Raw genomic sequence first — 13,818 nt, forward strand, 5'->3', positions numbered from 1 at the left:
ATACTTAACCAAACTTTGATAAAGAAATAAAATGTAAAGTCCGCTAAATCTGCAGAAACACCCTTTTAGAGAAGACATTAAACTATGTCGGGAGGTGTATGCCTTCTCTCCAGGACTCAGCATGGACGTTAATTTCACCTGAAGACCCCAGGTTTGCAGGCGGTATTTCTGACTGACATTTGTACTCCACAAACAAGCAGAACAAACCCCAAGCAAGCTCCTGTAAACATTTTCCCACTCTCACATTCCCCAATCTGACTCATGTCCTGGATTCTGGCCTTCCTAATGAGGAAATGGACATCTGTGGTCGAAAGCACCTTGTCTGAGGGGGAGAGGGGCTCGACCATGAGCACTTAGAATATCACTGCTCCAAAAGATAGCACCTTCCAAAGGAAAAATAAGTAATGCTCACAAAAGAAGATTGTCCCAGGACAACTGTGATTTTATTACAAAGGGAAAATTACCTTTTTCGGGAGAAGTGGCAATGGTTACTCAAGGAAGAATCTAAATATTGCTGTTTTGTTCTGCTGTGTCTCCATATGGAAGTCCATGTGCGTTTCTCTGGTGGGAACTGGTACTTTCTGTATGGAGTATGGTGGGTGTGCTCCCAAACTCCAAGCATAATGTAAAGACGATGAAGTAAACCTGTCACTGAGAAAATGAGCATCGGGGTTTCTCCAGACAGCCTGGATTGTATGTGGGCACGCGTGGGTATGTGCTACGCTTACTGTGTGCAGGGAGACGAGTCCACTGGGCTCATCTAAAGAAATGTTAATTAAACAGGGTTTACTTTCTTATGATCTGGTTAACATCCTGAGTACTAAAATGTCATGTGCTCAGGGAGCAGTTAGCCTTCTGAAGTCTGAAATGAGCCATACTCTACAGCTGGCTCTCATATACAGCAGGTATGTTGCCTTAGGGACGACTCAGAACAATCATTCCAGCATGAGAGCGGGGAAAGAATCTCCTCGTCTCCTTTTGAAGGATCCAGACCTATACTCTGGAGACAGCACAGCTTGCATTGCAGTGTTTTCCATTTACACTGAAATTCTAAGCTACGGGAAAATAACATACAGATGTGCTCCTTGTGACTTGAGGAGACTCTTTCATGCCAGACTCTACGGTCAGGAATATGATTGCATTTAAAAAGTATCAGCATTGTACTTTTCACAAACTATCACTTATGCATAACATAAACAATTAAAAATATAAGGCGTGGCATAGCAAATGCCCATACCTCCAAAATGTCCGTTCTTCAGCTACAAATCAGAACAGTGAGCAGTTGTATTTTTGAGAGCCTTCAACCAGTGTTACCTTCTACCAGATTCCCCAAAGTACTGCACCAGTTGCTCATGCTGTAGATGGTTGACTGTGAAGGCTCTGAGGTCCTACAGGGCCTTCAGCCTTTTTCTAGGTTTAATGAGCAACAGGTTACAATTTCTGAGGGGTGTGTGTGTGCGTGCGTGCATGTATGTGTGTGTATGTGTGTGTGTGTGTAGGACTACATGTGTGCATATATGTAGGGATGTGTATGTGTGTGGAGAGTATATGCACATATATATGTACATATGTGGAAGCCAAAAGGCAACTTTGGATATAATTCCTGAGGTGCCATCCATTTTAGTTTTTGAGATAGAGTCTCTCATTGGCTTACTCTCAACAAATAAGCTAGGCTCTGGGCCAAAAAGCCCCAGGGACCTGCCTTTCTACATATCCCTAGTGATGAATTACAGTACATACCACCCTACCCAGCTTTCTGCATGTGTGTTGGTGACTGGGCTCAGGTCTTTGTGCCTGCATGGCAAGCACTGTCATGGCTGAGCTATGCTACTCCAGCTCCAAAATTTAAAAAAAGAAAATTATCACTCTTTTCATTTAATGAGTTGAAAAACCAGCAAACTGTATCCATGGTAGCATTTATGATCCAGAAGAGCTTCTTGAAGCTAGTCATAACAAATGGGTGATCTTGCCATGGGATTTGTGTGTGTGTGCACACGTGCAAGTACATGTGTACTTGTGTGTGTGTGTGTGTGTGTGTGTGTGTATGTGTGTGTGTGTTATAAACATCTGAGCCATCCCTGTACTGCTCACAAAGAGACAAGTCATGGATGCTCCTCTGGTGGGCAGAGTTAGCACCTTTCCAGATATCTGCAGCTGGCTCCCTATTAATGCACCCACAACTAACCTAGTGCGTGGATGACTCTCAAGAGTTCAGGTTACTTGCTACTTTTGTTTTGTTTTCAGGCAACACGGACAGCGCATGAAATTCCAGACAGAGATTTACCGTGATGCAAATGATAAGGATAAAATACTTAGAATTCAAGAACTGAAATGCCATAAGAATTAAGATATAGGTTTCACATTTTGTTCAAATATCTGTCCCTAAGAGTCACAGTATTACTTAGAAATACCATCTTTCACTTTGTGGAAGAAGTCCTTAATCTTTTTTAAAAAGTTACCTGCTATTTTTTAAAAAAGTGTACTTTAAATAATGTGAGTTCACCTCTTTCCTTCTTCACATATGCTGACTTTGTGCATTTCTGGCAATATTTTAACTTTATTAAATATTATTGCCTGGGTCATGAGCAGTTATATCAGTGTGTAAATTTATGAAGTGACACATTTTTTAGTACCAGCCATCTATGTCAATTTACTCCATAATAACACATTCCATCAAATTAAACTGCAAAATATTTCCCACATTTGTTTTACATTCTATACATATGGCTTATGAATAGCAATTTTGATGAATTCCAGCTGCTTTAGACATGCAGGCCAACTCTTATATAACAGATTCCTTCAATTCTTATTGTGCTCACTCAAGACTACTTTAAGCGGGCCACCTGGTAGGATAAAGAACCAATATATGAAGGAATAATGAAAAACAAAACAAAACGAAACAACAATAAAAAAAAAATCCGCCTTGCCTAACTTAGGGCCACCTCCCCCAACTATGTTGCTCTTCTATATCTAAATAAGGGGGAAGTTGCACTAAAGCTTTTGGAAAAGTTACATCAAAATGTAACCAAACTAGCAACCCTATAAAGCACTAATTTCTCATTTATCCGTTGTAGTAAGAACACTAAAACAACGTGCACCATTCACGTGTGTTGCCCGTTTTCATAGGCCTACCATGCACAGTTTGGTCTCCTCTTAGACTCTCCACACTCTCCTGCTTCCATGCAGCTGGAATTCATCAAGGATGTAGGAGCCAAGTCACATGTTGACCCCGCCCTCCTCCTCCATTTTAAGGCACCTTCAAAGCCAGTGCGCAAATCTAGTTCAGTTTTGCCAACAAAGCCTGCCGTACTGCCATTTAAGACTCCAGTCTGGAGTTTTTATAACTGTATTAACATGCAAGCTTTGACTTTGGGGTCAAAACTTGAGCTGCAGTGAGTTTCATCCGGCTAGCATAACTATTAGTGATAAATCTTTGCCAATCACTCCTTTTCACCTTCGCTCTTAGATCTGGTCTCTTTCTTGTGAACAACCCCTTGGACATGACCCACAACCAGCTCTGAAAACACACTGGTATTTCCCATCCAAAAGGTCAAAAACAGAGCAGCCACTGTGGCCATCCACACATACTGCCCCGTCATTCGCATGCCCCATTAAGTACAACAGCAGAGGGTGGACATCCCAACATGCACAGATTCACTCTTGTCAATAGGCATGCAGGAGGAGAGGCTGGGGGCACAGGAGAAAAGAGCTACAGTAGGGCAGAGCACTTACTTTGTTGCTCCCCTGTGCATGCAGCCACAAGGAAGGAAAAGAGAGAGAGAGAGATGTTAAACACAATTTTATTTTAAAACGATAAGGCTTTTCTCGCTAGATCAGAATCCAAGTGAATAAGTGAACCCTCAGCTGCCATCCCATTGTGTATATCCAGAGTCCACGCATAAGTTAAAGACTCCACACAGGGTAAGCGAAATCATGTGTTTACAACAGCAGAGATTCCCTCTTCCTTTCTACTCAGGATTCTTGGGGTATGGGAACCAAGCCAGAAAGAATTGGTTTGAATCAGTAATAAGTGAACCACTAGCATAAAAGGCAGAGAAGTGAGTGTGCTGGTTTGCCTTTCCTGACAGCCCCTCCTCCAACATGCTAAGCAGTGGAAAATTTCATCAGCCAGTACGTTTTTTAAACAAGCACTGCACCCTTGGTTTCAAAGAAGGTGGAATTAAAATGTTAAAAAAAAAAAAAAAAAAAAAAGGAAAAAAAGGAAGCAAGTGCCGAGGAAAGGAGTGGGTGGTTTGGCGCAACAGGGGAAGCAGACCGAGTTACAGCCTCCATCTGTGCCATTCTTTTCTTTGGTAAGTTATGAGTTCTTGTCTTGGGTTGGCATGGGAAGTCAAGACTGTATAGTGGGGCCTCGGCCAACACAAACACTGCCCCACATCCAGTAACATGGATCTGGAATGGTCGGTCACAAAAAAATGTAGACATGTCTAAAAGAAACATTGTGTGTGGAGACAGAGCGGCCAGTGGCGAGTGGCACCCAGTGACTCTCCTGTTGCACACTGAAGCCGTGAGGGTATGATTTACATCAAGCGATGTAACTCACATATGGCCTAAGAAAATAAAACGCTGATTCATTACTCCCAGAGCAGCCCGGAGTCCTTGCAAGGTCAGATCCTGTGGGGGAGACGTGATGGGATGTGAGCCCGGGACAGATCTGAACTCTCCTCAAGGGGGCCCAGAAGAACTGGCTTGCTGAGATGAGAGGGTTGCAGAGAGCTGTGAGAGAAGTGTGTGCATCGGAGGGCGAGGCTGAGGACAGAAGAGGGCCAGCCTAGGCAGCTGGCATTTACAGAGAGGTTGAGGATGTGAAGGGGGAAACACATACAAAGAAATATTCTGGGAGAGTTGGAAGCCAACGGTCCCCAGAGATGGTTTTCTTGAGTTTGATGCCAGCTGGTAACCGTAAGGAAACCATCTCTTCCAGGGATCACTGCAGCCATCGTATTTAACAAGGAAAATATAAAGGCACTGATAAAATCATGTAGAGAGTTTCTTAAGCACTGTGGGCTGCCACAGTGCAGCTGTTAGCACACCAACTTATAAGATATAAATAAAGACACAAGAATGAATGAAGAGGGAAAAAACATAAACAAAACAAAAAACCCAAAGGAACCCTTCCTAAAGATGATGCCAACTGTTCAATAAGGCAGTGAAGATCCCACTGGGAATTTTACTATGAGTAGAAGACTATTTTAGAGAATAATATGACCCTGGTTCTCCTAAGAAGAGCAACATTGCTGAAAGTACCTCAGACAGATGGAGTTTATTGCATTCCAAGGCAGAGCAGCTTTTGATCTAGCAAATCAGTTTCAGGAGCTCAACCGAGTATTTCTGCACACTGGGGAATGACTAGCTTCTCACTCAGGGGCAGATGGCTCAGCACGAAGCTACAACAATGATGTCACTGCGTAGGATGCCCTGATCCCTAGATAAAATAAACAATGGAAGTGGAGGACTTGGTGTGGCCTGGCCGGTTGCTGTTTCATTCAGTCAGTTCCCAATCATCTATTTGGTGAGAGCCATAGTGGTCCTGAAGAGTAGATGATGTTTTAGGGTGCTCTCCGCTACTCTAGTTGACAATACCTTATGTAGAAATCCCTGAAAGTGTTTTTCCATGGAAGGATAACTAGGATTGTGGGAACTGGACACACAGCTGCTCGAAGTTCTGGGTGACGCACTGCTGGAGTGGGGTGTAGCGGGCTGCCAGGCCCTCCCACTCCTACACAGATGGTTGAATGACAATGTATGAGTGGCCATCACTGTTAGCTGTCAAACCTGTGACAAATGGCTAACTGAGGTGTCTACTTAATATATAAAAATGGACTTAGCTGCATGGTTCTCCCTGCATCCCTCAGTTTCTACCTGTTACAGGGCCTTCTGGCTGGCACACCACACCCCCTACCCTAAACTTCTCCAAAGCATGGGCTGGGATGCCCTTCCCCCAGCTACCCTTCCCCATATAATCCAACCATTTTGCTGACCGGGTCTTCTTTCTTTACTCCCCTGGCCTGTCTCTTGGTCCAGGCTGCTCCTCTTGGTTGGCAGCTGCTTTTTCCTCTGGTCACATGGTCCAGCTGAGTCTGGGCATGTCCACTCTGGACTCTCCCAGATGTCCCTGCCTCTATGTCTCCTTTGTGTTTACAATAGACTTTCTCCTTCACCATAGCAGGGAGCAGCCATGTCCTTTCCTCTTCTATTTCTTCTTGTCATTCAGTCACACTAGTAAATGTTTGTGAACGTCCATGCTGGTTCCTCTTCTTCCCATTTGGGAAGACAAAGGGACCCGTTCTTTTAACTACTTTTGACACAGAGGACAAGTCTCTGTAGAGTCTTCTAAGGATAGCGTTTCTGAGGTACCAATAGGACTTCAGTGGAAGATGGTTTCTTCCCACAAGGGGTTCAAAAAACATTGGCTATAGCTGCAGCAGCATCCTGCGTTCAGAGGAAAAGCTGATGTCAGCATCGTTTTCCTTTCTACCATTATGTTAAGCTTCTGAAGAAGCAGTTCACACTGGTTCACACTACATGAAGAGGATATGCAATAGAAAACCCTCTGTGTAGAATGTGTGTGTGTGTGTGTGTGTGTGTGTGTGTGTGTGTGTGTGTGTGTGTTGTTTTGCAGGGAACAGAAAACTCTTAAAAACCCTCTGAGGTTTCTTAACTGACTTGGCACCAAATCATTTCCATGGCATGCCTGGATCTCACATTGCCTTTTTCCATGGCTGGAGGCCCAGCTTCTAAGAGCAGGCATGAGACTTTTACTTTGCAGCCCCTGAGCTAAGTCATGTCCTCCATTTTCAGTCTTGGAAGTCGGCCTGTCCCCTGGGCACTCTTATGGCTCCCTCTACACAAGCAGGCTCCCTAGTCAACAGACAAGAAATTTCTCTCTGACATAGTGAAATCCCACTAATTGTTTCCAAAGAAAATTTAACCATAAAATTGAGACTTGCAGCTTTGTATACACATTCAGAATGCCGGAGAAGAATAAAGGGCATGCAGCCCTGAGCATGGCCACCAGGTGAAGGCAGGGGGCTAGAGGTGACAAAGCAGAGCTGCTCTCTCAGGAAGATGTTATTTTGAGGTTAGAGAAATAGAATTGACTGGAGTTGGTGAGGGTGCCTAAGTCATAAGACTAATACACAGCAGTGTCAGGACTTAAACAAAGAATGGATTCGCTTTCATGTCCACTCCATTCCACTGCCCACTTCATGGGACAAAGAATTTGAATTTAGAATTGCTTAATGGAGTATTGAAAGTCAATGATACTGTGTCCAAAAGTCATGTTTCTCATATCATGCTCCTCAGATCAAATTCACATTTATTTTCACTCAAATTTTCAAGGAAAGTTTATGCACTTGGTCTTTATGTAAAAGGGTCTTCTGAGAGTTTTAACAGCTCTTAACCACTGTGCACATGCACAACATGGGTCTTATTCTGAACAGTTTAACTTGAAATTCCAATAAAAACATCTTTATTTCAAGACCATGTGAAGCCCTGTGTCCTCAGCAGCGTGCTGTCTCATAGTGGTTATAACTTCAATTTAATAGCCAAGGGAAGAGGAGCTATAAGAAATGAGGGCAGAGGAGAGTGTTTTGTTGGCAGTGTGTGTGCCACATTTGCATGACAACCCACATAAAAGCTCAGCATGGCAGTAGAGCCTTTAAGTCCAGTGATGGAGAGGTGGAGACAGGAGAGCCGCTAGGTCTGACTGAGCCAGCCAGCCTAGATAAGCTCCAAAGAAGAAAGATGGTCACAAAAGGGAAAAAATACAAAGAGGACATGTTCTAAAAAAGAATACCCCCAGAGAAATGATTTAGGAGTCAAGGAACAGGGTCATAGAACATTGAGATGTGAGTGACAGAAAATAATCTGTCACATGGAGACAATAGAAAATACAGTGGCTTATTTGAAATGTACTTGTAAAATCTTAATAGACTAAACTGGCTCCAGACATCATTTCATTCAAATTCAGTGATAGGTGCTTATCTAAATGATATCAAACTTTCAGAGTTTTTAAAAAATGATGGAAGTAGGAAAAAAAATTTTTCCAGGCTGGGAAGATGGGTGACTCAGTCACAATCATGAGGACCTGAGTTCAAATCCCTTAACCCATCCCCCCCCCAAATCAATCAGGCATGGAGGCACACATGTCTGTAACCTAGCAAGACAAGATGAAAGGCAGAGACAGACCTGGAGGCTGACAGCCAGCTAGCCTGGTCTAATTGGTACATTTTCAGATTAATGAATGATTCTGTGTTGAACAAAAGAAGGGAGGCAGCTGAGGTCCAGCTTTCCCATGGTATCCTGTGACCTATACACAGACCATGTACACACATACATGCACACCATGTACACACATATGTTCACAAATGTACATTCTTAGCCAGCCACATAACCCCCAAGAGATAAAAATTACCCCCGTTTCCCAGTCAAATAGAGATGTCAGCATAGAAAGTAGAATTGTTTCTTTACTAGGGAAGCTATTGACTGATTTGTTAGTGTTTCAGTGATTTGTTAACAGGAAAACAAAATCACACGGTTCAGAAGTCCTAAAAAAAATTGCTTAATGCTATCAGTCTTTAGGTTAATCTGATTTCATTAAATCTTTCTATGATAGTAAGAAGTACCTTAAACTATTACTTCTAGATAGAGCTGAGAGTGTTCATGAAATACCTGCCTTGATGGCTCTCAACAGTTAGCTGCTGTTAGACATGGAATGCCAGGCAACTGTTTGAGTAGGGATTACACAGGGCATACAAAACACCATCACCATTCTTTAAAAAAAAAAAAAAAAAAAAAAAAAACTGAGAAAAGTGGTCAACTTTACCTTCTTATTTTGTTTTTTGATCTGCTGTAAAGATCTATTAATCTCAAAATAAACTATAGCACAACTCTGAAATGGAGTATTAGGATAAAACACACAAGGTATTTCTTGGATTGCTTTCCTGTGGTAAAGTATGGATGAGCCCATGAAAAGATAGATTTATAAAAACAGGTCATGGAGGGGGGGCATAAATAATTTTTTTCATGACTGTTTTCCCTCACAAATATGTATTACATGATTTAACTATCTAATTATTTCCCTTAAAAAGGTATAATTTATAAAGTCATGATTTAAAACATACTTATATGTAAGGAAAATATACACACAAACACAGAAACATATATACATATACTGGATAAACCACTGAAAAATAGAAAACAAAAGAAAAGTTACAATCTCATGAAGCTATACTACTTACTGTGTGTCTGTACACATGTGTGTACGTGTATACATTCATGTGTATGTTCCTGTATGTTTATGTAGGTCAGAGGTTGATGTCAAGTGTCTGATTGCTTTCAGGCTTATTTTGGGAGGCAAGGCTTCCACTGAATGGGAAATTTGCCAGTTTGGCTAAATTGGCTAGCCAAAAAGCCCTGGGATCCTGCCATCTCCACCTTCCTGACACTGAAATTATAGGAGCAAAACACCGAAACACCGAGCTTGGCTTGGATGTGGATTCCGGGGATTCTAATTCATGTCCTTGTGCTTGCAAAACAAGTGCTTTACCAGACGGCCTTCCCAGGCCCTTACACAATATGTTAACCTTTGTTAACGTGCTAAAGAAAGTAGTTTATAATGAAAATGATAACGATCATAGTTATTTTTTATACATGAAAATAAGAATGCTCACATATACATGTCTTGTTTCATGTTTTCAATCACTGCATTTTACTGACCATTCTGTAGGGGACTCACCACCGTCTTCATGTTAGAAATGAACCTTGGGGAAGCTAAATAGGCCAAGTATCCTCCCAAACACAGTTTGTGAGTGTCTAGAATTTAGGCAAAGGTGGTGTGACATTAATGCCTGTGTTTGAATTGTATGTTTTCCTTCTTTTCATACCCCGCCATCTTGGGCTCTTACACGGATGGACATGACATATTGTCACTCTCTGCTTTGATACCCTCCCATGGCTATATCGTCTGGTCCCTGAGCACATTCCTGTAAGCCAGCCGCTGTGTGCTCCCTCAGAGTGTCCCAGGCACGTGCACCCATCTTGCTGCTCCTCTGTGGCACTGTGGTTGGCTTTGCATTTGTCCTGCCTCTGCCGAGGATCCTTTCCACAGCACTTCCTCCTCCCTCTTCCCCAAGGAGCCTAGTCACTCTCAGAAGTGGCCTTTCCTGGTTACCTTTTCCCATATAAGGCTTCTCCCTCTTACTGGCCTTTCTTCTAATGTGGTAGTCTCTAGCCCTTTCTTCAATTCTCACAGTTTTTGAGACAGGCTCTCACTAAGTTGCCTGGATAGTCCACGAACTTGCCCAGTAGCCCAGGGCAGAATGTGGACTTGCTGTTTTATGGCATCAGCCTCACAAATAGCTGGAGCTGCAGGTGCACGGCAGCTCACTTACTTTCCAAACAGAACTTATCATCTACTTAAATAATGCTGCACGATCATGGCATCTGCTCAATGACCTATCTATCTTCCTGATGCTTCAGATGCTGAAGGTCATGCACTTTTGTGCATCAGATTAGAAGAATTAAGTAACATGCACTTCAGTACATTTGCAATCTAGACAGGTGTCACCCACGGTTTTGAAGAGAGTACCATTATAAAAGCCTTGAGGGAAGGCTTTGCCTGTGGGAGTCTGTATGTGCATGCATGAAAAAAGCTGGACAGCAATAGAAAATGACATAGACCCACCTGTGTACCTGGCCGGGAAGCGAGCCTCAGACTGAACATCTGCTTAGAGGGCACAGAACTTGTTTGGAAGATTCATTGTTTTAGGTACTAACTACAGAGACACAGAATCGAGAGGAGGCCTATGTTTGAGCTAAAATAGGTGGGGAACACGTTTTTGTGTAAGTCTTGATTCTACTCCAGGAACTTCATTAAGTTCCAGTGTGACACCCATGAATACAAAGCGTCTCACATCTTAAGGGTCCCAATTGTACCTCATTGCAGCCATATGTCAGACCTTGTCTTGAAAAGACTTGTATCCTACCCCGAGCCTAGAAGGGATCTCACTGTGCACAGTCAGCTCTAGAAACGGAGAACCAGGTAGGAACTACGAGGGTCACGCTGCATTAAGCCAGCCCTCAGGGATCAATCTTAGCAGGTTAGTTCTGAGAAGAGACATGGATCATGGCAGGATTTAGAGAGCAGCATGTGGGTGGGGAAGAATGGAGAGAAAAGGAGAGGGAGAGGGGGAAAATTGGGGAGAAAGGGAGGGGAAATTGGGGAAAGAGGGAGGGGGAACTGGGGAGAAAGGGAGGGGAAACTGGAGAGAGAGGGAGGGGGAAGTGGGGAGAGAGGGAGGAGGAACTGGAGAGAGAGGGAGGGGGAAGTGGGGAGAGAGGGAGGGGGAACTGGGGAGAGACGGGAGGGAACTGGGGAGAGAGGGGGAAAGGAGGGAGAGAGAGAGACAGAGAGAGAGACAGACAGACAGACAGACAGAAAGGCTGGCACACTATGTTGGTTGGTGGGAGCAAAGACAATGGCAGGACTTCTGAAGTTTAATTTCAGAGATGCCTGTGCAATATTACATTTTGGAAAGAGCACAGAGACAAGGTCTGTTTATTAACTTGAAGGAGGAAGGTGTCTCCCAGACACTTGAAGTATATTAATAAAGATAAGTGGGAAGAGCTATGTATTTTTCCTGTTCTTCACACTCATGGTGACACTAGCCAGAGCATGAGGCAGACATAACTAGGGATACCAGTTACGGGACATAGGAAAGCAAGCTTTTTACAAAACTAAGGACACTTTAAAATGTAAATAGAAATACAGAATGTTTATGATGACCAGTGGCCTACTAGTACTATGTCAGCTGTGGGATAATGTATAGAGGATACCAAGTTTTAAAAAAATTAAATATTTCTCTTGGTCTAAGAACACACATGTTGAAGCAGAATGAGATATTGCCTTTAACAAGTGTAGTGATTAGCTTTTGAAGAAATCTGATTGAGAAAAAAGACATAAAAAATACCAATGTAAAAAGAACAATGAAGCATCAATAAAAGGGACCAAATTAAGTAAAAAAAAAAAAAAAAAAAACTTGCTTCACTAACATACAGAAACTGATGCTTTCTTTAGCATGGTGTGTAGTCATTTCTTTTAGATGAGAAATATATCAGACTTACTAAAGACTTATCTGGATAGACGCCAGCTCTTAGCAGAGATGCCTTCCAGCTGTCCACATCCTCCTGGGAATCACAGGCCAACTCCAGGAAGCGATAGTCTTTGTATACATTCCTAGAGTTTAAAAAAAAAACATGCATTTAGCCAAGACCAAATTCAAAATGATCTCACATCGTTGCAGACACGGATGACAGTCTGGAGGGAAGCTCTCGGAAAACCACTAGACGCGAGCACAGAGGACTCACTATATTTAAAATAACTAGTCAGCGCTGATGTGCACTTCTCACAAGACTCTTTTCTAATAACTCATGCAGTGAAGATCTCAAAGTTATTAAGTGCTGAGATTTTAAACTAAAGGGCCTGTAGAAAGAGAACATCGCAGTTTGAAATCTTTCTCTTGGTCCAGAGTGCAGAGGAAGGGGTTCAGTGGCAGGACGCTTACCCAGCATGCAAGAGACCGCATGTTCAATTCCCAGCTGCCCAAAACCACAAAGGAAAGGTGTGTGTGTGTGTGTGTGTGTGTGTGTGTGTGTGTGTGTGTGTGTGTGTGTGTATGTGCAGAGAGTCCTTACCACTGACCAGTAATTAGTAATTAGGTCAGTTTTCTTAAGCTCTTTTACAAATCTAGTTGACTAAATAGCTTAGAAAACTTGGGAAAGTGCAGTAATGATCCTATAAATCTAAAAAAAAAAAAAAAAGATAAAACAAACAAACACACAAACACCCCTGTGAGTGGGCTGAATTCAGAGGACAGATGTTCCTCAGCATGTGAAAAACAAGCATGGTCACCAGTGGTGACAGCTGAGGTGCCTGTTGGTGTCAACTTATAACCCGGGCAATGCTAGAGTTTTATATTTTCTTCTGGATAAAAAAGAACATACACAATATGTATTAAATACCAATATTAGAAATTTGGGAACTAGACAACAGAACAAAAATTAGGAGAATTGTCCAGGTCCCACTACTTATAGATCATCTTGTTTTCCCACAATTCTCCACGCTGAACATTTTGACACAGCTGTAATTCCCTCTTACCCCTTTCTGTCTTAGTTCCATGGTGCTGGGGTCCCCAGAATGCTGGGGTTGCCTGCTGCATTTTACCAGTAGTCACTCCCGGGCTCTCTTCACAGAGCCAAGCCTCAGCTCTCGGAATGGCCCCTCCAGTCCAGGCCTTCAACAGCTACTGAGGCTGCACCACCCATGCTTGCCTTGGCCTCGCCCAGGGCCAAGCCTCAGCTGCTTTCCAAGACCCACTCAGGCTTTCAGCCGCGTACCACCGGGAGACTCTTACACTATCGAGTTCAGCTGTCAGCACAGCGCACAACCTTGGCCACCACCTGAACACAGCAACTATGTGCTGACCCTAGGGAAGTCTTCCAGAAGATTTCGCCTTGGCCATGCTGGTCTCTCTTTAACCATGACTGGTTTCTCAGCTCCGGTTAGCCAGCATCAGTTGTCCCAGTAAAGCAAACAGCTCACTGGTCTCTTGTTACTCACAGCTGATTGTTCAGCCCCAGCTGAGCAGAACCACAGATTCTTAACTCTAACTACCAATGGCCCCAGTAGAGACTTTGCCTCCGTCTTTTGCCTTGCTTTCAGCACCATCCTCTCATCTTCCAGGCCAGGTTTGAACGGCTCACAGGCTTTGCAAAGTCAGTGGCTTTTCTAGACCA

General features: G+C 43.2%; 1 protein-coding gene across 5 annotated transcripts in view; it reads right to left on the bottom strand.

Annotated features, from left to right (window-relative positions):
- Window positions 1-13,818, bottom strand: part of Dnm3 (dynamin 3) — a 448,546-nt gene that overhangs the window by 87,216 nt on the left and 347,512 nt on the right. For all 5 annotated transcript variants that reach the window (XM_051147697.1, XM_051147696.1, XM_051147695.1 and 2 more), the window contains one exon: window positions 12,148-12,259. In XM_051147697.1, the coding sequence (XP_051003654.1) occupies window positions 12,148-12,259 (112 nt within the window). The remainder of the gene's footprint in view (window positions 1-12,147; window positions 12,260-13,818) is intronic.

This window comes from Acomys russatus, chromosome 6 (genome assembly GCF_903995435.1).
Source record: "Acomys russatus chromosome 6, mAcoRus1.1, whole genome shotgun sequence".
NCBI lineage: Eukaryota > Metazoa > Chordata > Mammalia > Rodentia > Muridae > Acomys > Acomys russatus.